Source organism: Centruroides vittatus, unplaced genomic scaffold (assembly GCF_030686945.1).
Source record: "Centruroides vittatus isolate TY-2023 unplaced genomic scaffold, ASM3068694v2 contig_165, whole genome shotgun sequence".
Classification (NCBI taxonomy): Eukaryota; Metazoa; Arthropoda; class Arachnida; order Scorpiones; family Buthidae; genus Centruroides; species Centruroides vittatus.
The window spans coordinates 552,240-576,605 of NW_027121000.1; the positions used below are offsets into that span (position 1 = coordinate 552,240).

The 24,366-nt window shown below is 30.1% G+C and overlaps 2 protein-coding genes across 2 annotated transcripts in view; both read right to left on the reverse strand.

Annotated features, from left to right (window-relative positions):
• Positions 1-12,221: 12,221 nt before the first annotated feature.
• LOC136968904 (uncharacterized) lies at positions 12,222-14,715 on the reverse strand. Its single transcript, XM_067262966.1, has one exon. It carries the CDS (start codon positions 14,323-14,325, stop codon positions 12,595-12,597), a length of 1,731 nt encoding a protein of 576 aa, XP_067119067.1. The 5' UTR covers positions 14,326-14,715; the 3' UTR covers positions 12,222-12,594.
• Positions 14,716-15,918: 1,203 nt separating this feature from the next.
• The window catches only part of LOC136968864 (sperm-associated antigen 7 homolog), a 32,947-nt gene continuing 24,499 nt past the window's right edge, over positions 15,919-24,366 (reverse strand). The window contains exons 6-7 of the mRNA XM_067262915.1: positions 20,562-20,712; positions 15,919-16,178 (exon numbers count right to left, since the gene is read on the reverse strand). Coding sequence (XP_067119016.1) covers positions 16,075-16,178; positions 20,562-20,712 — 255 coding nt within the window. The 3' untranslated portion in view covers positions 15,919-16,074. The remainder of the gene's footprint in view (positions 16,179-20,561; positions 20,713-24,366) is intronic.

Below are 24,366 nucleotides of genomic sequence, written 5' to 3' on the forward strand. Positions count from 1 at the left end.
AAGCAATTTTTCTACTGTTTCAGTTAATTTAAAAAAGAGATACTATATAACCGAAAACGTTAATCAGATTTCAATGCATAACATTATGATAATGGGGTCAAATGGAAAGGTTAATCGCAACAGAGCAGGCTGAGCTATGAAACTGATGTCCAATGATGCGGAAGGATAGGAAGAGGCCATTTTGGGTCTGTTTGCGAATTTAAAATTTAGTTGTTTGAATGCGTTTAACTGATAATTTCCACCTGTGATGTGACAAGAGGTTAAGACCGTGCGTACGAAATCCATTCAGCTAAGCAGAGTGCATCATCATCATCATCAGCTTTTATCAATTCGCTTCTTCCTCAAATTCTATTGAGCATAAGTGCACACTGTACACACACTTTTTTTTTCCTTGTAATTTTATTATTATTTTTCATCCATGCCTGGAAAACGGTCCGAGACTTCGTGTACGAATTTCTTTGAATGTAAATTTGCAAATATTTGCCATCCTGTATGTATGTATGTATGTGTATACAGTTATATATAATATACATAGGTGACCCTTCTGCTTCTGTCTTTCCACGGTTCTGGTTTGTCGCTGCAGATTTTTGTAATGGTTTTATAATTTCAGAACATACACCAATTTAACTTACTAATAATAGTCAGTATTTATGAAACTTATTTTCTCATAGAAATGGCCTTCGACATACGAATTTACCGAGGTACTAAATTTAGATGTTTTCTTTGCGTTTCACGTTGAATTTTGTGCCATTTTTTGTATATCTTCTTACCATTTTGAATTTATGCCTTTATCGCAAATTTAAATTAATAGTCAGAACGGTAAGCTGCCACCTTTACCGCTCGGCCATCCGGCCCCGTTTCCTGTTTCAAGGTAATCAACAAAGATCATATACATTTTGTATCCATATATGGCTATATTTTAATTGCGGTATATATATACAATAACTAATATAATCTGAAATTAATTTTATCGTTTGAATAAATACAAGAAGTTAACACCGGCATCAATTCTCTGTTACCAGCCGCCATCTCGGTATGACGACGTTTGCCTTTATTTGCATATCGTCTATTGGCGATCAAAACCGGACAAAAACTGTATTTCCAAAACCGTGTAAGTGGTCTGCACCTTTTACACACTCTCTCTGACAAAGTCAAAAACTCACCACCCCGTACTCAAAAGTTTCTCCCTTGAAACCATTAGTTCTCTTGTAAAATTTTAGGAAATGAAGATACGAGGTTTTGATCGCCATCCTACGATATTCTCGCTTTGCAAAATAGCAATATAATATATAATTATAATATAAAATTGTATCTTACAGTCGAGACACGAATGATTTCATTGCTCCTATAATACCAACTACTGAACATTTTATATTTACGATTCTGCCAATGTTCTCGCCGTATTTGCACATACACCGCTCTTACGTGGAATCTCTTCTTTCCCAAGACAATACGCGCTATCTCCAAAAGCCTCGACAATTAAATTTCGCACTTGGCATCGTATTTGATTAGTATCCTTTATTGATACCGTCCATATCCAACGTGAAAAACGGTCTGTGATAATTACATAACATTTTTAAAGCTAGATATTGGGCGGTATCGATAAAGGATTCTAATGAGGAATTCCTATGATGCCAAATGCAAAACTTAATTTTTGAAGATAGAGCCTTTTTGCCTCGAGGCGGTAGATCTGCAATTGTAATTTTCGTTTATGTGAAACAGTTATTCATTTAAACTCAACACCTCTAAATGTGAAGGACTATATTTTCTCTCCATTGTAATATGAAAGAAGAAGCTATTTGAAGGTAAGATTAGGAAAATTGATCTTAACCAGGACCATCAAGAGTCTGTGTGGGATCAGAGAATAGAGTGGACTCCTTTTTTACCCTTTAGCGGGCTACTTTTGACTTGTTTTTTTTTTTTTGAATAAATGAAATACACGGAACGTTTATTAAATTAATAAAAAGTAGTTTTAAAACTTGTAAAAGTAACATAAATATATACGGATAAGAACTACTAGGAGCCCTTACGTTTCCTCTATATCCTTAGCTTCCTTTCCCCTCTCGATGGCCTTGATCCTAACCATTTCAAACGTGGTTGGCATCATCTCGACTGGGAACTGGCGCACGAAGTTTTAAAAAGAATATGGCTGATGAATTATTGAATTTAAACTTTTAACACCAATTTATAAATTAATAAGTCCTGGATAAACAGTAAAGATCATCATTTCATCGAAATCGAACCGGAACCTTCAGCGCTAGATTCGATCATTTTAGAATATTACTTTTTAACGATATTTATAATAATTATAATATTTTTTAACTTCAAAAATTGCTTATTTAGTGTTCTTTTTACGAGAAATTTATGCTATAACGCCTAGTTTTTTAAAAATAAATTATTAGTTTGATTGATTTTAAGACAGAAAAATATATCCTTTACATAAGCAGGAATTATAACTGGAAAAATTGCTAATTTATAATACAAGTTGTTTCATTGTCTAATGCAAGAACTTACTTAGCATTGTCAATACAAACAGTAACATAAAATAGCAAGTTTCTGAATTCTTGGAAGCTAAACAATTAAAAAAGTCATTTCTGGTTGATTTCTTTGTTTCGTTTGCACCTTAAATCTCGATACAACCTTAAATAGAATCGTTTCTGCGGGTATAAAACTGTCTTAAATGACTTACAAAAGTATAGAATTTACATTTTAGGGACAAACGGATATAAAAGAAAGTGTAGAGAATAGTTTCGTGCAGTGTACGGATTCATCTTTCTACACTTACTCGCTAGTTAATATCTTATTGCCATTAAGTTGGCTAGATCTTAGCTGAATTATAAATTTTTATCGAAATCTGCTGAAAATATAGAAGAATTTTCGGAAATTCTTTTTTGTTAGGAAGCGTATTTTAATACTAATGATCAAAATGTCATGCAACTCTTTCAAGAACTTTTTTTTCATAATCGTTTACACTAATTTCTGGGTTTTATTTTTCGCTAGCAAAGTATTTTCTCCTCGAAACTAAATTGATCACTTCTAAGTATAGAGTATAGACGATCAGAGGATACTTAATAGCATTGTTAAAATGAGGCCATCCATACCTTGATGTATTAACCACCGATCGAATTATCGAATTCTTTTCTTTAAAAGTATCAACTTTAAACCGTTTACAAAATAAGAAATTCGACAGTAATTTTGTTATATTGAAAATCTATTCGAGGTGTTAAGAACTTTTTATTTTTTAGCTCAGGTGCTGTGTTGCAGATCTTTATCAATGCCCACAAAAAAAGAAAAAAGTATGAAAAGTTTGAACCAAACTAGAAAAGAAATCATTGATTTTCGATAGAATATTTATATAAAAGATGTTCCTAAACGAGATAAGATTCTCATATACAATATTTATTGTTGTTATATAGTAAAATTTTCCATTTGACTACGATACGATGGCTTAAAATATAGATTTTCTTAAGAGATTTAGTAGCAATAAACGTGTCTAATTACTTATTTTCATTATGGAAAAGTGAAGAAGTATTTAAAACAATTTTAGATTTAATGAAGAATATTGAAGAAATTAATTATTTATTCAATTTTATTTATTTTATAAGTGTATTTTTAGCAAAGACGTCAATCAAAACACCGCAGAAACAATAGAAGCTATTCCCTCGTTGCTGTTATTTTTTAAAAAGAAGTACACAAAAAATGTTTTCATACAATAAAATACAATTGTAAAAGACACGAAAAATTTGTAAAAAATTTCACTTTTTTCTCTGGGAATGTGTAGTTTAGTCATTAAAATTTGTAATAGAGTGCATTTATTTCTTGTCTGCGTAGGTGATTATCCACTCGTTTCGTCTATAAAAATAATAATAATAAAATTAATGATGATGAAAAAGAGGAAGAAATCGATTCGCGAATCATTAGAAGAGGGAAATGAGTAGAATCGATTTAAATACAAATCGATTTTTATAAATTTTACTTGGTAAAAATCGATTAAGATTATAGAAAATTGAAGTCTTTTACGTGTTTTAATTCGTATTTAACATAATTCTAAGTATTTTTCTTTGAAGAATATTTCATTTTAATAAGGTTAAATTCGGATTCCTGTTAATACATAAAAATTATTTAGAAATTACGCTAATTACTTTGAATCTATGATGAGAAAGTACCGAATTTTGTCCGTCATTTAATTGTTGAAGCGTATTTTTCATTATTATTTTATATGCGGTACTTTCTAATTATGCTCGTAACTGAGAATTTGTGTGTTCCTTGGTGTTTTATCTTCTAAATTTGTCAAAAATATTCACAAATAATTCAATTTTTTTCTAAAAATTTCATTTATTAATAGTAAATATTGTCAATCAAAATACCCCAACAAAAGAATTATTTCCTTTATAAAGCAAAAAAAAAATATTTATTTATTTTATCCGTTTTAATAAATATAATATATTTTATGCAATGCTGTTTCAATCTGTTATTTTATTGAATAAAAGTGAAAAAAATTCTGTATTTTTGAAACCTTAAATCGGTCGGATAAACGCGATATTACATCCCGATTCCATTTTTGAATAGCAATTTTCTCCTTTGAAAGTAGAATGAAATTCGGCATTTCCTTTCCTCACTCGGTATTAGATGAGTGAGGAACGGGGATGCCGATCCATTTCTCCTATTTCTATCGAATGCCAGTCTCCTTCAACTGCAAAAAGAAAAATAATGATAATAATCGGTGATAAATTTCTTATATCGATCCCTGGAGCATCCCTAAACGGGGATACGCCCCTTCTTAGGGATTGTACGAGTAGATTTGGGTTACCGTAAAAACAATAACCCACCACCACTAGAAAGAAATTATTAAGCGTACTGATACGGTTGGCGTGTCGTATGCAAACCATTGATACACACGACAATGCTCGGCAAAAATGGTTGAATACGAGTTAAATTTTATTCTTCCTTACCTCGCCACTGTTTACGTATTCTAGTATTTAAATAGGCCTACGATGCGCCTTTTTTCATGTATTGATGACATTTTTTACGTCATGTTCACGAGTATTGCTTTTAATAACGATTATACTAGCGATGACAAACCTGTGACCCGCGTGGCTATTTCGAGGTACCCACATTAATGCTTAGAAAGTAATTATGGTCTTATAATTATAAGATATTTCATAGATTTGAGAATATCTACCTGTATATTTACTATAGATATACCTATGGGAGTACGTGTCTTCGTATAAAGCATCGTAAAAGATGCTTTATATGATCTATCTAATCATTTATCCGTATTGAAATTTTTCCGGTTAATTCTTGACAGCCATGCAAATTGCCTTCGTGGTGAAAGCCCCTCGATTTGGGGTCCTTGACGACAAATAATGCCGGAAATTTTAAAAAATGACGTTCCTTTCTTCTCGAGTGAATTAACATTACACCCAATTACGCAACAATTCACCACAGTGATATTCGCGACGAATAAACAACGCAAGAACTCCCGCCAAAGCGCCGTAAACGCAAATAAAACGTAAACAAACCACAAAGATGGCGTCGAACAATTGCGCATCTATGACATCACTCGCCATGTCGATTTGAAACGTCTCTATATTCGAGCTGTTGTTCCGGCTGTGTTGTTTGCGTGAATTAAGGGAATTACAGTGTAATCCTGATTTACGAATATTCGGTGCGAGATAATACTGTACAATACAACGAACTGTTATTTCTGTTATTTCGATTTTGATTTACGAGAGCAAAATATATTAATTAATTAAGGATTGAAATTGCCGTGTAGTGCGATTAGATGGCTCGTAGGTTCGTCTTTATTTTCTTTGTTTCATTTGCGTTGTGTATTCAATTTATTAGAGATTCGTTCTTGGACGCTTCTGCAGTTCAGTGAACTTTACATTTACATATCCTCTTATCGGTTATTGCAATTTCGTTAACTGAAAAACAATATTTTACTTTATTTTATTTGTTTTCTTCTTACTTATTCTCGACTAACTTTTTACTTTTCTTACTATTAATTAAACAAGGAAATGTCTGATAACTTACGTATTCACTTATAATATATTTACTTTTTATTTTTTCGGCTGTTATATAATAAGGAAAAAGTATGCAGATCGACTAAAAATGACCCCCCTAAGTCTAAGATTTTTGCATTTTTTGATTAGGGGGACCTTGAAACATCGAGAAATGTAAAGAAAAGTTTGGGTTTTTTCGATGTATATACAGATTTTAGTGTGTGGGGGCGTGATTTTGTTCACCCTCTTTAAAGCTTAATAATTCCTGCCTCTTTTGTCGAAATTTTTGAAATTTTTCAGGGAGGTTTGTGTATTACGGAAAAGGTTTCCAGAAATTATCAGGAAGATTGGACCGTTAGTTCGGGAATGGGAGCCATATCTCAAAAAGCTTCCATGTTATGAAATGTTTTTATTCGTATTAGCTTACGTGAACGAGATGACCAGTCTGTGTCGGAACGAGTTACATATTTCTATTATAAGAAACAATAGAGCTATTTGTCCCTATTTATGAAAGGTTGCAAGAACGAGGAACCCTTCGATTAAGGTCCACAGGGGGCAATCAAGTGGAAAGGCATGGGGCCCTACATACGCCAGACATAAAAAAATTCCTGGGGAAATGTACTCCCGGATCCCACAGAGCCTCGGTTATCCCACCGAATTATACAGTTTATTATTTAAAATAACAAAATCTGTGAAATAAACTTAGCCAAAGCCGGTATATCAGATAAAATGCCCATTAATTATGCTAACAAGAGTTATTTTAAGAGAAAGAAGTCTACAACGAGAGTTGAAAGGCAAATACAACTTGACAAGCTGATAACCCGATTGCTCGCTCTCGTGGATTATTAAAAGTAACTAATTAAGAAAATTAATGATTACTTGATAAAATTACTGGCAAATTTCCGAATTACAAGTGTTCCAAATTCTGTTTATTACCATTTCTTTCGAATTTTATTTTCTAAATAAATTTATTGGGCATTTCTCTGTTTTTATTACCATAAAAAGTTTTTTATAGTCTTGTAAAAATTTATGATTTATATTCAACTTGTCGGATTTTATATCCAAAATACATTTTATATATTATTGAAAATCAATAAAATATTTAAAAAGAACACTATCTCTCACTAACATACCGACTCAACTTCAATAGCTCGCTATCTGAAAATCCTGTATAAATAAATAAAATATAGTTATTTGAGATGAAGGTATTATGAGTGGCAAGTAAACTTATCTTGATCAAAAACTATTCCCGTCGAGAATGAGAATAAAGCAGTTAGATAACGTAAGCAAATCTGTAAACTCCTGTGTTCTCCGTAGTCTAAGTCAGTGTGCCCAAATTACTTCGCCCGAGCCAAATTCGCCCAGCGAACATATTCGACACATCGCTTTTAAATAATAGGAATGGCCCTACATTTTGTATATACGGAATATACAAAATATTTGTGGTCCTCCTGCCTAAGATCGCCAATCGAAAAGTTTGGGTACCACCGGTCTGTGACAACACGGGACTCTTGTGATTCCAGAATCAACGATTAATGTGATGTGATTTGTAAACGAAAACGGCAAGATCTTGAAGAAATAATCCATAAAATTTCCGAAACCGAACGAATCGTAAGAAAACATAAACGTGACATATCCAGACTTTCGAGAAGTAATCGTGATTCCTGTTAACACCAATACAATATGCAAAGAGCTGCATAAATGAGATTATTATTAACTCACCCCTACGTAAAAGCTACTAAATCACTTCGGCCGATGCTAAACGCCATTTAGCTATTGTAAAGAATACAGAATATGATACACAAACCAAAAGAAATGGGTTTTAGAATGGTTAGTCTCTTAAGCATACTTAAATATGGCGAATATGGCGGAGAACTCTATCTTAAGAATGAAGTTTGATAGAAACCCGAAATTGCCTTTTTATAGTTTATTTTGGATAATCGATTATTTTTGGCAAAATTACGAATGCCAACGTTTTATATAGACATTCCGGATAAGGAACCATTCGGGTATTACATCAGCAGTTTACGATGATGACATAATTAAGAGGATGGGACCCTTTGATTTCTGATGACTGAGGATGAGGAAGAAGGGAGATCAAAAAAGGGCAAATTTTTGCTGATGTAATACTTGAACTGCCCTTAATCACGAATTAGCGATACTAATACCGAGATTGTTCCATTCTTTTATCAACGAGACAAGTCTAACTGCTCGAGATGTAAAGATATATTTGGGTAAGTGAGTATCTTAAAGAAAAAAGAGAATCTTCGAGATAATTTGGATATTCGAATGGGTAAGAGTGGAGAAAAAAACCTTCCCGAAGACAAAACAGGATTCGTCAGTACTTTGAAGGACGAATAATTCCGGAGTAGATACGCAAACAACTGATGAAATACATTAAACAACGACTGGTAGTTCTAACAGAAGAAGATTTTAACATTTATCTACCATTTTTCTAATTGCAGAATAGTAAAATGATAAACATCCACAAAACACAGAATGTGGCATGTGCAGATTATTTAATTTAATTTGATTAATTACCTTTAACAACAAACGGGAGATTGTTATTGGTATTTAACTGCAAACTATAAACAATGGCTAATAATAGCAAATGCTCGATTCTTCGGAATATTCTAAAAATAAAATTAAGGGTTCTTGTGATTTTAAAACGGTTTTTAAATATAAACTTATTAATCCTACGTTCTTTTTCTTGGCAATTTAAATGCGAATTTCGTTTATTTTTTTGGGTGTAAGAAGTAAGGATTTGCGAAGATTTACGAAGCGACAAATGCTAATGTTTTTTTTAAGAAAAGTGGGCTTATTGAAGAGAGATTTTATATTGTTCGTATGCATTTTAATACATATTAATTACAACTTATAATTGATCGAAGGTAATTGTGATTCTGTGCAAATCTACGATTGACATTAATAACCCGATTTGCATAATGGTTTGCATTCGATACAAATTCGAGCCTTTAGAAATTCGAAAAAAGTAACTTAAAATTTTATATTTTCTATCGGTTAAATATATACATTTATATACATTTAAACCGTATACAAGAGTTAGATACAGAATATTTTCGGGCTTGTGTATTGAACTTGGTATAAATCGATAAATATAGAATTAAGTATTCTAGTGGGGATTATTCTAAAATCACTAGTTATAGTTAATAAGCACGAATATTCTTGGAGCTAAGTTATTAGCAAATTCCACTCGCCGACACGCCCGATTTTTCATTAAATTTAACAAAATAATCTTTCTTCGTCACAAACTATTATTAAACAAAACCCTAAATCTCTCTCTCAAAATTGTTTAAGACGTTCACGCAAATGTTAAAATATTTAATTAAAATTCGATTTTTTTATACGAATTAGACGTTTCTAAATAAGATATATTGTACGAATTAACAAAGAAAACTGATTGTTTTACCTACTTATAAAGAGATAAAGTACAATTTAGAAGCATCTTAAGTGCAATAAACACACTTCTACTTCCAAAAAAACGCGTACAGAGAGCAAACTTCTTATCAAGAATCGTTAAAGTGGTTCATTTTTTTCATAAATAAATGCTTCTAATACCTTACAAACTAATAATTTACTGTAAAAATATTGTAATACACAATTACAGTTAAATACAACACGTAACTGGTAATTGAAAACACAAGGATACACGTGGAAGAAACAATTAAATTCGCGTGCCAGTGTTTAATCTCAATTGTCTATGATTTATTACTCTAAAAATGTAGTAAAAAAATTACGTTTTCATAAAGATGACTTAACAATCGCACGCCCTAATTCTTCCTTCCTAAATTAAAAAAAATAATAATAAATTAATTAAATAATACACTAAAATTCCGTAATTAAAACTACGAATTCTAATTAACAAATTTTCTATAATATTTATCAAATTTGTAGCGAGTTTTAAATTACAAAACTGTAAAATGCATACATTTAATAAGTTAAGAATCGACCGGGGATTAAAGAAAAGTAGAAAGAACAGCGAGGTTTATGCTGGGAAAACTTACCATTGAGACGGTAATTGTCATGCAAAATCAACTTATTTCCATTATAAAAAAGTTAATTATCCATATCTATCACGGCATGTGTTCCTCTCGTATTATTTATATTACAATTTTTGATTTCGTCTTATTACTAGACGTAAGCGGCTCGACCGAATTAATTCTAGCAAACAAACTGTTTATTACTTTTCTAGAAATGTTATTTTTTAAAAAAAGAAAAAATTATATATATAAAACATAAGTTTTAGCGATATATAAATGTAGTGGAGTGGTGGAGAAATTTATCGTCTTCCATAATTGCTTTCTTTAATATATGTACTAATATTAAAATATATAAGAGTAATGTAAATGTAAAGTCCAGACAAATTTATATTTGTCTGCAGTGTTATCATTTAAAATCATAACAATTTTCTGTAAATGCTTTCTCAAAATAGTTCATTGATCAATAATTTGTATCGGGATGAGGTTAAAATCAATTTAATTCTGTTTTTTTCTTCCTCTTCCTCCTCCTCCTTCTTCTTTCTCTTATTAAAATGACATTTTTAAAGTTATAAACTGGAATATATCAATTAATAATGGTAAAAAAATATATAAAAACAATTTAAAAATTGTTATAGTTAAAACTCTTCCATAATTAACAATAAAATAGTCAAATATATTGTTTTTAATTATTTTATTTATTAAGAATTTTGTGTGTATTGTTCACCTTAATTGGAAAGAAAATTATAAATATATTATATTTATAATATTTCTTCCTTAACTAAATAATATTTTTGATTATTTTAAGAAGCATTTATTATTGTTATTCCTAATACTCTTACGTAATTAACAATAATAAATACTTCTTAATGACCAGGAATACAAACAGTAAAATGTTTTTTAATGCTTAAAAAAATCTTATAATAACGGTAATTTTATTAATAAAATTTAATAAATATTAGGTAAAAAATATATTTCTTATAAAAAAATAGTGATAACGAGGAAAGAATCCATAATAAAAAAATAAGAAACTACAAGAAAAAGTCAGTTTGTATATTAAAAAAAAAATCTAAGAAACATCAAAAAATAATAATAACAAGATATAATATATAAGAAAAAAAAATTGAATATTTTATTAAATAATTTTCTTTAAAAAAAGCCTTAACCGTATTAAACAAATTCAATTTTTTAATATCGAATTTCATATACACATCATCGAGATAATGCATTTTCTAATCCCCAAAAAACTAAGAAAAATATAATATATAAATTTATAATAAATCCGTTTAAGAAAATATTTTTCGCATTAAAAAGTCATTAAAATTTATTTTCGTCTACAAAAGAAATTTTTAATTATATTTTATATTTAAAAATAAAATACAATTTTTATTTACCGTCGGGTTTTTAAGTAGAGATTCGCGTTTTACATTCTTGCGCCAAGAAGAAAAGTCTTTTTAAAACTTAAAAACGTTTCACCACGAAAAAGAAAACGTGTTGTAGACGAGAGAACGTTCAGTTTATAATAAGTTTGAAGTTTGCGTGACGTGATTTCGTCGTGAGATACTTTAAATCAGGCTCGAATACGTTTTCTATCGATTATCACCGGAAAAACATCTCGAAATTCGCTCTCCTTTCTACAAAATCTCGATTAATTATAATATTAACTTACTTAATTAACATTACAATTGATTATTTTCGCTGCAATAATAGTAACAATAGGTTAATTTTAATTAAACTTAGTAAAACGCGATTAACCCCTCTGGTCGTGTTTAAATTAATTTAAAAAAATCGTATAAATAAATAAAACGATTAAAAATTTATAATATATATATATTTTTTTTTACTCGTATAAGTTTATATAAATTATAAAATAAGTTTAAAGTTTTAAAAATTTCTCTATTGATTGGGTAGTGTGTTCGTGTTTAACGTCAAACGTGTACTACACACGTGACAGGAAACGTTGTTTAGTTTGCTTTTCTTCTTCTTATTTTATTTATATTTTATTCACGAAAATTGTCTAGTGTAAACTGTATTTTTGTTAATGAAAAATCTGTATATTTATTTTTTATTTTCCCATAAGGAACCAATGGAAATTAGCACAGACATTTTTATTGTCTATAGCAGATTATCACCAGTGCTTCAATACAATTTTTTCGTGTTAAGTTATATATATATATATATATTTATATATATATAATATATACAAAAAGAGTGACACTATCGACAGCCGAGTAGAAAAATGCTCGTTAATCAAAAAACAATAACGGATAGTAAATTATAAAATTAAAATTCCAGTATATATTATACTGTATATTCATGTATAAATCAATTTTTAAAAGGGCGGTAGAATGGACAGAATAATGTGCAAATGTTTCCATTTTCTACGGATATGTTTAATATATAATTTTTTTTTTTTGGTATTTTTTAGATGATTTTTTTGGTCTCCTCTTCCTCAAGAAACGGATCTAAAATAGACAAATACTCTTACAGAAAACTAAAATCTCTTCTAAAACATTTACAATACTGTTTAATATATCTGTACATGTCTTGTGTTCTTTTTTTTCGTTGTATTTTCCTAATGATCACCTTTGTCAAACGTTAAGCGAATAATAAATAACTCCGTCTTTTTTAACTTGTTCTCCGTCTTCTACCGGATATAAAGAATCGAATGATACTTTTGGTGAAGAACTGGCGCCTTCGGGGGTTCCCCTTTCGTCTTGGCACGTCGATTGATTGGTTTGATCCAATAAGTAAAAGGGATTGGATAATTTTCTCTCTTTTTCGTACCACGAACTGACGTTTTCCGAATGCGAGTAATATCTCTTGTCCTTGATGAACTTCTTGTCGGTCGACACTATCTGGTTGGCAGGTATGGTCATGTGGTGCAACTCTCTTTTGTTGGCGTATGTCCATATCATGTGTCTGTCACTGGGCCTGTTGTGTTGTAAGGGTGGAGACTGAAGCTGCGTTTGGATCTGTTTGAGTATTTCTGTGGTGGAACCGAACCTAGGCCTTATACCTCTGACGGAGGGCCTTCTGGCGAATCCGAAAGTGGGATCGTCGTCTTCTTCGGCTACGCTGTACCTCTTGCGTATTCTTTCGATTCTTTCTAAATCTTGTTGCACGAATCGTTCGAGTTCGTCGGAGGCACATCGAGGACTCTGAGATCTAGTTTTGATTTGTCTCAATTTAATTTCGATCCTCTGTTCTTTCTCGTTTCCTCCGGGGATTACCCTAATGCTCTGGTTAGCTTCGTACTTGACGCTTCCGTACGTCGCGTGATGTTTCAGGCTCTGTTCGAAGTGTGCACGAAATGCGTTCCTCTTGGTTAATGGCTGGATCCTGGCTAAATCCTTTAATTTTGGCATGACCGTCGTTAGTTTGACCGTCCTCTGGATTCTTGTATCGGTGTTTGCGGTTTCGTAATCGGATGGTTTCTCGCGATCGTCGTCCACGCTCGTTAACCACTTCAATTGTTCTACCAGCGATTGAGTCGATAGTAAAGGCGATTTGGGTCTCTTCACCTGTCTCTTTTTAGCTTCGATCCCCTTGAGGAGAGTACAGGTAACGGCATTCTTCTCCATTATTCTACGTATTTGGGAATTGGTTCTAATAACACCTTTGGCACTTTTTAAATCCTCGTCTTCGCTATCGACTTCTGCTTCGCTTGTGACGACTTCGTCCGTCTCCACAGACCTAACCGTCTCCTCCTTCGATTCGGGCGTGTTTGGCACATCGTTCGATTCTAACGCGTTTGGCAACTCCGAATATATTAATTCCGAATCTAACGAATCTTCTTCTAATTGTTTCAACAGTCCTAATTCTAAATCGTAACTATCGGAAGCTTCGACGATTTCGTCGTCCGTGCTAACGTTTTCTTCGGTACAACCGAAATCGGTCCTTATTTCGTTTTCGATTTTTATATCGTCTAATTTAATGTCTTTACCGTCATCGTCTCCTTCTTCCTCCACGAAACTGGTCATCTGTTCCTCCCAATCTGGGGCTTCCCTCTCGTTATCCGTGTCGTCTCCCGATACGTCCTCCGAATCCTTATACCCTTCGGGTGGCTCGAAAGGCAAGTGATCCTGATATTCGGGTGGTGGTTCGAACATACAAAACACATCGTTGACTTCGGGTGTACGTAAAGACAGAACATGTACCTCGTCGTCCGTGTAGTAAGTCACTAAATCGTCGAACGTCACCCTACGGTGTCTTATGGATTGACGATTGTGGACTTTCTTCAATAATGATTTTAAGTGTTGCTCTTCGGGCATTTTACCTTCTTCTTTATTCAATTGAGCATCTTGTGAGATAAACTCCATATCCAGGCAGAGGCTACATCACTTTTCTCACGTTGGTGTAGGAATCGATCGTGGTGCACTACAAACCCGGATCTTGGAATGGTTCATTCCGACTGCGAAGGTGGGAAATGACTATCAACAGATAACCGATTAGTTCCCTTAGCTGATCGATTAGTCTCATTTTATTACTTCCTGTTGTTCCAAGATATTTCATTTTATACTCCTTCCAATATTTTATTTCATTGTATTGCCTTTTTTTAATCGGGGCGTAAATATGGCGTTGGGTTGTTCCCATATTTAATTTGGTCGTTGACCTTACTTCGGTTATATACGGCATTATTTATATGTATATATATATATATATAAACTGCAAGTTTATATGCACAATTTTATATTTCAATTTTATAAATCTACTTCTAGTTGTTTCTTAAATTACAAAAATTCTTCCATATTTAAATGTGGCGTTTACAGAGTGGGAGGCAGTTTACAACCTCAAAAATCTGAAAATATTTTTAAAAATATCCAAATTCACAAAGTAAAAAAACTTTATATTTAAATTTCTATACAATTAATTTATAATTTAATATTAAAAACAATTTTTTTTGATTTTTTTTAATTAAAAATTTTTTAAAGATAAACTACATTCAAACAATATTAATTTTATAAACAGCGGCTGTCTATAATTGATTTAGTCTGACATAAATGTTTTAAGGTCTATATCAACATTTAAAAATTAAAATAAATCAATAAAATGGTGACGAAAATAAAACACAATTTATTAATAATTTACTTAATATATTTACATTTTTTAAGAGCAAAAAAAAGAAAAAAATAATTAAGAATAAATTTATTTTAAATTTGTTTATTTGAAAATGCTGAATTTTTCTACACACGAATTAAAATTGAACAATATATTACAACATTCCACAAATGGTTTGCATCAGTATACAACTATTACTTAGTTTCTTTGACTTTGAAATGATATACATATACATACATACATACATACATATATATATATATATATATATGTATATTACAGTGAAACTTATTGCTTTTCAAAATATATATTTTAGGAAGATATATTTATTTGTATCTAGAGATAAATTTATGCCTACATTGCATATGGAAAACTCTTTTATTTTAATAAGACTTTGGCCTTCCAAAAATATTAAGGGAGTTCTTTTATGGTAAATGGCTCCAAACAATATCTCGGATGAAAACAAATTCTGTTCGATAAATTTTAATATAAAAAACTATATTAAGCTATTGAAAAATAGTTATTCTTTGTTTTTTTTTAATTATATTTTTACACAGCTTCATTATAATCTTTCATTTATTAAAGTAGAAATTGTTCTTTTTTTATTTATTTATTTTAAAATTAAACTAATTAAATTTAAAACTATGTTTACATGTTATTTTACAATTGCTCTCTTTAATGTTGATGGTGTTTTGAGCTACGAAACAAATGTAAACAAGAATAACTGTAATATTCGGTTTGGGGTGTAGTCGAGAATTTGAAAATACTGCGGTTAAATTTATGTGACATTTTTTATATCGTACAAAATAAATAAGTAAAATCAATCTCTAATGGTGACGAGTGTCGTTACGTAATTTCTTTAGATATGATTCGGTCCATATATGTCACATTTCTTTAACAATTAAATAAAATTAAAACGCAACCACTTCGTTTCTATGCAACAATAACTCTATAAAAGTCTCGAGAACATTTGTATACGTAACGTTCCTATAATTTAATTATACAGAGAATTATTTCTGTAATTCTGTGTGTTCGGTCTTCTGCTTCTTTTTGGCACGGATGTCGGCCAGTGTCTGTTCGATCGAACGTTGGTCTCTCTTGTTGTCGCTGGGAACTGTTAAAGAAATGAATGGAATGAAATTAGAAACAGTTTTTGGAATAGATTTAATTAAAAAAAAAATCACTATTTATAAATAAAATAATAATTGAAAAGAATATGTATTTCATATATATAAAAATAAATATTCAAAGAAAATTCTAGTTTATATATTTTTGGTGATTACACTTTATGCAGGAATGCTCTTATATATTTTGATGTGTAATTGATATTTGTTATGATGCCGTTCTTTGCTGAATCATGGATTTTAAATGTTGTTTTTGGTATGAATATTAAGTCTAGTTTCATCAAGAATCATTGCTTAATATTTCATATTTACAAATTCAAAATAACTGCTAAAAAAAAAAGAGAGAGAAAACAAACATGCACAATAAAAACACTAAAAATATTGAAATAAATTATAAATTTCATTAAAAAAAACATGATAATGATACAAATTAAATTATATTTTAAAACTGTTTAGTCATAAGTACAAATATTTTTGTAGGTTCAGGAAGTGAAGAAAATAACAATTAAAACAATGATAAAAATCAATATCTACATCATTCTATAACATGTTAAATAACTTAATGTACAACAAATAGAATTATTAATTCAAATTTTCAATATATTAAATTGTTTACCAATTTCTTTATCACCAGCTTGCTTTCTTCATGAATGTATGTTAGCTAGAATTTTATTTTTTATATTCATACATAAATAAAATCTATAGATATACAGTGGAACCTCTACATTTGTTATTAATCTGTTCCTAAGAACCTAATGAATATGGAATATGATGAATATAGAAACAATTTTTCTCATAATAAATAACTGATATTCAATTAATCCATTCCCATCCTGAAAAAAAGGTACGAGAATAAAAATTATGTTGTTTGTAAAACTTTATCTTTATTGTACTAAATAAATACAGTATAGTGGTAGAAGGGGGAGAACAGTATTATTAATATAGTATTATTGTTTAGAAGAAGACATCAATTAAAACATTAGGTAATTCCAGTTTTTATCACGGGGTCTGTTTTGCCGATGATTCAGTAGCACTCGATTTAATAAAGAACTAGTGTTGTGTGTTTTTGTCTGCTTTTTAAAACTTTTCTGAAGTAGGCAATTACATTATCATTGAATGTATTTGTATTTTGGTTGACTATAGCAACATTTGGGTGCCACTTTGGAGTGATTGGAACTTGGTTTCTCACATTGATTATTTTTCAATAACTCATGACAACAGCACAAAAGCAGACTGATTAACTACAGCTAGCTAACACAGCTAGCTGATTGATGTGAGCGTGCAATTGTAGTGCCACTTCCAGTGTTGGGAATGACATATATAAAAAAATAAAAAAGTCATTAAAATGCAACGAATATCAAATAATACGAATATAGAGGTTGAAAAATATAGATGTTCCACTGTACAGTACATATATAAAGTATAATAAAGGTTTTTTTCAGAATTATTAAGTAATAAAAGTATTATTTTATAATTTAGATTTTATATATACTGTACACTTAGAGCAATCTACTGTTTAAAAATAATTCAAATTTATGTTTAGTTGATAAAACAAAAGAAAAATAAATCAGAAATTCAAACAAATGTCATTTATTCATTTATAAAAATAATCTTGATCCTGTCAAATAATAAAATAAAATTATTATTCTTTATAAATTGAAAAGTTCCAATCTTCAAGAACAATATTCAGAGTAATTCTATAAAATTGCTTGTGGAGAAAAAGCTATCTGAATTATTTTATATGGCATTTAGAATTTCTAATAAGAATTCAACAAACTTAAAATTAAGTAACTTTTCTAACTTAATATTAAAATTCTAAAGAAAATCAACAAAATTATTGTGACATTGTCACAATGCCAGGCTGAAATTTTTAATTTATTTAATTTAAAATAAATTCTCTTGATTTTAGTAGTGTTTTGGCCTTGTACATCATACTTTCCTGATAACAATAGTCGTGCCAGTCATCTAACTAACTCCATTCTGGAAAAAATTTTTGAACTAAACTCGTGTGATTTCTAGTCTAGACTAAAAGTTCATATATAATTAATCAGGGTCTACTGTCCCTAAGCTTTCCATATGTGGCCTCAACATTCATCTATCTAACTCGGTTCTCGAGATTAAGGAAGGACAGCAGATGGACACCAGTGGGAATTTATAAGTCTGCAATTTTAAAATTGCAGCCCAATAAAGTGGCAGTTAAAGCTTTATTTCACATAGTTTGTGTTATAATTGAAATATCATGTTATCTTTTATTTAAAATTTTCAGTTTGTTGTAATTATTAAAGTCATAACATTAATGACAACAAACAAATAATTTAATTATGGAGCTTATTATAGAGTAGCAAGAGAAGGATAGATAGATATACATACCCCACACACTAAATAACACTGCATTGTAAAAAAAAAATTAATTTTACTAAATAATGATGCTAAAAGATGGCACTCGGTGGTGTAGTTTATTTATACACAGTAGAGTCTCATTACTTCGAACTTAGAGGGATGGCCTAAATAGTTTGAATTAAAAGACCATTTCTGGACGCTACAGAACAAAAAAAAAGAATTATTTTAACAACACTTTAACAATACATGACAAGCAGAATAATGTTTAATCAATGAGAATTTCAAAACAAAGGTACAGTTGTGCATTCAATAGAACAAAGGAAAAAATTATTTGAAAGCCATGACAAGCAAGTGCCACAGGTTGACCATAAACCATCCTAATCACACACCGGTTTAAAATGTTCTTAAATTTTAATTTATTAATTTATTTTTAAATTAATTTTAAATTCAATCTTTAAATTTCAAATGTGGAAAAATGTTAATCTACAAACATGCATTGTTGATTTGAATAAAGAAAGCGGCCACACAATCCAGTTTGAATTAATGAAAATTTTATGTCGATTTAAATAGGAATCGGATGAGGACTAGCCAGTTTGAATTAAGAGAAACTTTTATTTGAGTTCAAATTAATGAGTCTACTGTATATAAAATGTTGTTGACAGCTATTAGTGGGAATAACATCTGACAAAAGATAAGTAGCAGTTCATATTAATTTATATTCAACTAGCATCAACATTAGTTTATTATACAATTTTATTTTGATGCCAGATTATTAATTAATTTTATAACACTCAATAATTCAAATTCATGTAGAATTATTTTGGTCTTTTATCTTATGATGATTGTGTAATTTAAATTAAAATTGAATCAAGTAATATGAGTGGGTAATAAAATGTTCAACTTTTAATATGCTTCTGGATTGTTATACAAATTTTTTATTGACATAAAATTCAATAATAATTATATTTATCTTCACAAATTTCTGCAGCTAAAATAACTAAAAATTTATTTTAAAAATTATACATGACTGTAAAATTTGCAATAAAATTCTGAAAATCTACTACTATTATCACGTAACTAAATGAGTTCATGTAGTTTTTATATGTTCTTATTTCAACAAAACAAGAGTTTGCAGAAAGCTTCTATATAAGCAACTACACGATTCATTTGCATTTATATTGCCTGAAAAAATCCAGAAGCTAAGCAAATGCATTCTGCATATACTGACTGACAACAACAAATTAAAGATTGAGATCTGTTTTTTGTTTTCAAGCCACAAACATGAGACAATTTGGAGGGTGTTGAACATGTGAATAAAAATGATTATCTATAGGAACACTAAGCATTGATTATTGATCATCATCCAGTAAACCTGTACTATGAACAGCAAAGCCCATGATCCACCAATAAAAAATTTTGTTGTGTGTCTGATAAAATACGGCTAGTATTGTTCATTATGAGCTTCTTGCCAATAGTCAGACAAAACTCCGAAACAGCCAGCACTCGTCTATCTCAAAGATGTCCTCATAACAATGATCACCCTCACACAGCATAAGTAACCCAAGACAAACTTTAAAGCTTTATTTTGGGAAATTCTATCTACTTCCATTTCCCCAGATATTGTGACATCCAACCACATCTTTCCTTTGCTCTGAATTGTACAATTGACAATTTTTTTGAAACTAAGAAGTACTGGAAACAAAGTGGCAACTTTCCTTCTAAAAATCAGTATCAAGAATTCTACCAGAGAGGCATTTACAAACTTCTATCTCATTAGAAAAAGATAATAGATTGTGCTGGTGCTTACATTCCTGGATAAATATCTTTATTCACTCTTTTTACATTTTGCTTTATTGAGAGTAAAAGTCAAAAGCCATGTACAGTACACTTTTTTGGTTACTTGATAGTTGGTAACTATTTCAAAAATTCTAGAATTTTAATAAAATTAGATACCTATATTATAATCAAATATATTTTGTATATTTATTCAATAGATTATAATTCCAATGTATTTAAAAAATGTAAAGAATTACCAAATCCAAATTGCTTATTTGGAATTGTAATTTTTGCAGCATCTTTTCCAGCTTCCTTTCCCAGTAACTTTTCATATTTTTCCTTATAATTGCTATTTGGAAGAACATTTTTTAGCTTTCCTTCATTTGATTCAAGTTCTTTCTCTAATAACTGTAAAAATAATTCATTAAAAAGTATAATTTAAAAAATAGTTGAATTTTTTATTTATTTATTAAAAACATTATTATAATCCAATATTATTTTAATTATAAAAACATACAATTCTTAATTCTTAAGAATACTGTAGTTATTTTTTATATGAAAATTACCTATGCATTATATAAAATGTTGAAAAAATCAAATGAATATTTTTTCAACATTTCTTCTGTAATAAAAAAAAATTCCTGTAAAATTCTAATTTATTATTTAAGTTCTGTTCATGTAATATTTTTTGGAACAATTTTTCTAATTCTATCTTCAAAAATATTTAAATTATAATAATAAAATAGAGTCCTGCAAACGTGACTTATGTGAACTGAGAAGACGAGTTACCGAAAATGAAAAGTTTTACCAATAGCAATGATGCTAGTTCAAAGCAGAATTATCTTAATGGTATTATATGTGCAAATTCATGTACATATTAACTACTTCTTTCTATTTGTAGTAAAATTTTAATTAAAAAAGTATTGGCTATTCATTTGAGTTAGTGCCATTCATGTTGTGTAGAGATAAAAATTAGATTCCTTATTTTTTTGAATGACAAAATGAGTTTTATGGAATGTTGAATTATCAAGTGTCAATTTTCTGGGACTCTATAGTGATATCAACCAGTTTTCAATTTTGTAATTTGAAATATGAGGGTAATCCCAAAAAAAAAGGTCTCCTATTTTTTAGAAATACAAAGAAATGTTTATTTTCAATAATGTTTACATCATTTTAAAGCTTGAACATTATCTGTTTTTCTACATAATCGCCATTTCAGTCGATGCATTTTCATAGGCACTGTGGCAATGTTTGTATGCCCATGTCATACAAGCTCGCCGCCATGCCATGGGACCCATCTTGCACACACCTTTTGATATTGCAATTTTTCCATTAAAATCCTATGAATGGGAACTCCAGGAACCAAAATGCAGAGATCGTCCAGAGTGATCTGCCGATTTTCCCACATGGTTTGTTCAACCTTTGTGACTGTCTCGTCAGAAATTGATGGTATCCCACTTCTTTCTTCGTCATGAATTTCAGTACGATCAGCTGCAAACTCCCTACACTACTTGAGAATGTTTTTGACATCTATGCACAACTCGCCATACACTTCGATCAATTGGCAGTGAATTTGAATCAGTTTAACACAACATGGCAGCGAGCTAGTATGACATGGGCATACAAAAACTGTCTCAGCTTCTACAAAAATGCATAGACCAAAATAGCGATTACGTAGAAAAACAGATAAATGTTCAAGCTTTAAAATGATGTAAATATTATTGAAAAAAACGTTTCTTTGTATTTCTAAAAAAAAATAGGAGACCATACTTTTGGGATTACCCTCATATTTTATATCAATAATTTTTAAAAATTTTGGATAAAGTTACATAATATGTATTGGGATATGATGCTTTATCTCTACAGTATTGACTCCTCATTTGACGTAAGAAGACATTTTGACAGCCTCCTATGCCAACTCTTAAGTTTTCTAGAGATGGTTTTCTTAAACTTTTTCCATTTGTGGCTCCCTTTTACTGAAGAAAATTTTGTGACCCCAATATATATATATATATATATAAAATAGAAGTTGTGGGTTCAAGTCACACTCTGAGCTGATTCTCTTCTTCCAAAAGTTCTAAATTAAAATTAATTTTAATAGCTTTATTATATCCTGATAATTTGGCAGATTGTCTGGCTTTAATCAAAAATCAGGTTTGTGGAGTTGTTGTTTATATATAAAATAGATATACAAATAAAATCACTTATTGATACTGCTGATAAATCATAAAATAATTCTCTCATATACATATTATTTTATCATTTATTAAAGACAAAAGAAAACTACTAATCAGATGGATCTGCTTATTTTTAAACCTTGGCTGAATATTTAATATTGCAGGATGGATAGCACTTTCAACATTTTACAGAGTTGACCAACATTTTGATTTTATAATAGTTAATTCACATAAATATATAGAATAAAATTTTATTGTCAAATCTTGTGACCCACAGTTTAAGAAGCCCTGTTCTAGAGTATAGATAACTAAGTTTTCCACTCCATTAGAATGAGAAATGATTCATCTTGTTCTATTATTCCTTCTGCAAGATTCTATTTGACTAAGATCTCAGCATTTGCTTCCTGTGATAACAGCCCTTAATAACATTGCTTTCATGTTCTGTTAATATTTTTCTTCAAAGCTCAGTTTCTAATTCATTGTAAAATTTCTTTCTGATGTTCAAAAATCATTGTTGGGATCAAATTTTTTCTTTCATTACCCCGAGTGAGTTAAAATGTTTCATTTTGTGATCATTCCTTTATAGTAAAATTACAATTCATACAGTTTTATTTTGTGATTTTTCTAAGCACATAAAGTAAAGCACATAAGTTTGTTTTCAGTCTTTACAATATTAAATTCACAGAAGCAATCACAAAACCTTTGTGTCTTCTTTTAACATCCTTTTCGTACTCGGGAAATAACTGTCTTTACAGCGGAGTCGACCTTCGTTTGTAGGCTACTCTTCCGCCTCAATATGTAAAACATGGTTAAAAATATCCCCAAAGCTTTTGGCACAATCATTAAATTTAATTTACAAAAAATATAATTATAATTAAAACATGCCAGGACAAAATTCATACTTTACAATATTAAATTCACAGAAGCAATCACAAAACCTTTGTGTCTTCTTTTAACGTCCTTTTTGCACTCGGGAAATAACTGTCTTTACGGCGGAGTCGACCTTCGTTTGTAGGCGTTAAAAGAAGACACAAAGGTTTTGTGATTGCTTCTGTGAATTTAATATTGTAAAGTATGAATTTTGTCCTGGCATGTTTTAATTATAATTATATTTTTTGTAAATTAAATTTAATGATTGTGCCAAAAGCTTTGGGGATATTTTTAACCGTGTTTTACATATTGAGGCGGAAGAGTAGCCTACAAACAAAGGTTGACTCCGCCGTAAAGACAGTTATTTCCCAAGTGCAAAAAGGACGTTAAAAGAAGACACAAAGGTTTTGTGATTGCTTCTGTGAATTTAATATTGTAAAGTATGAATTTTGTCCTGGCATGTTTTAATTATAATTATATTTTTTGTTTTCAGTCATTAAAAAGTATGAAATTTTAGACTTTAATTTCAATATCCATTAATTTTGGTTTATCTGGATTAAATCTGGTTCCATTTGATCTGAATAACTGGAGTTTGACTGCATTTAGAACTCCTTTAAGGTGAGTATTTCCAAAGAAGAACGTTTTATAGTTTTTGTAATTTGTGTTCATCATAGATCCATTTTTTAAATCGGGTACCACCATAACAGTACAATAATAGTAGTAACACTAGTAAATCAATTATTATTTCAATTATATTGGAATTAACTATTATTCTTGCTTGCTGTTTATATTTTTATGAGATACTTAAGTCTCAAAATGTATTACAAGACAAATGGTCAAGTCAGCTAAGACATTAGCCTACTACTCTGAGGATCCATGATCAAGTCTGGGTGAACACCACAGAAATTTTTCAGGGAAGATCTGTCTGAGATATACTAGATCTTGTTCCTCATCACTAGCTGTCCCCAGTGTGGTCCTGGACTGGTTGGACCTAGGACTGGCCTAAAAAAATTGA

Coding starts and splice junctions, on each gene's coding strand:
- LOC136968904 (XM_067262966.1), bottom strand. CDS start 14,325: ATGGAGTTTATCTCACAAGATGCTCAATTGAATAAAGAAGAAGGTAAA.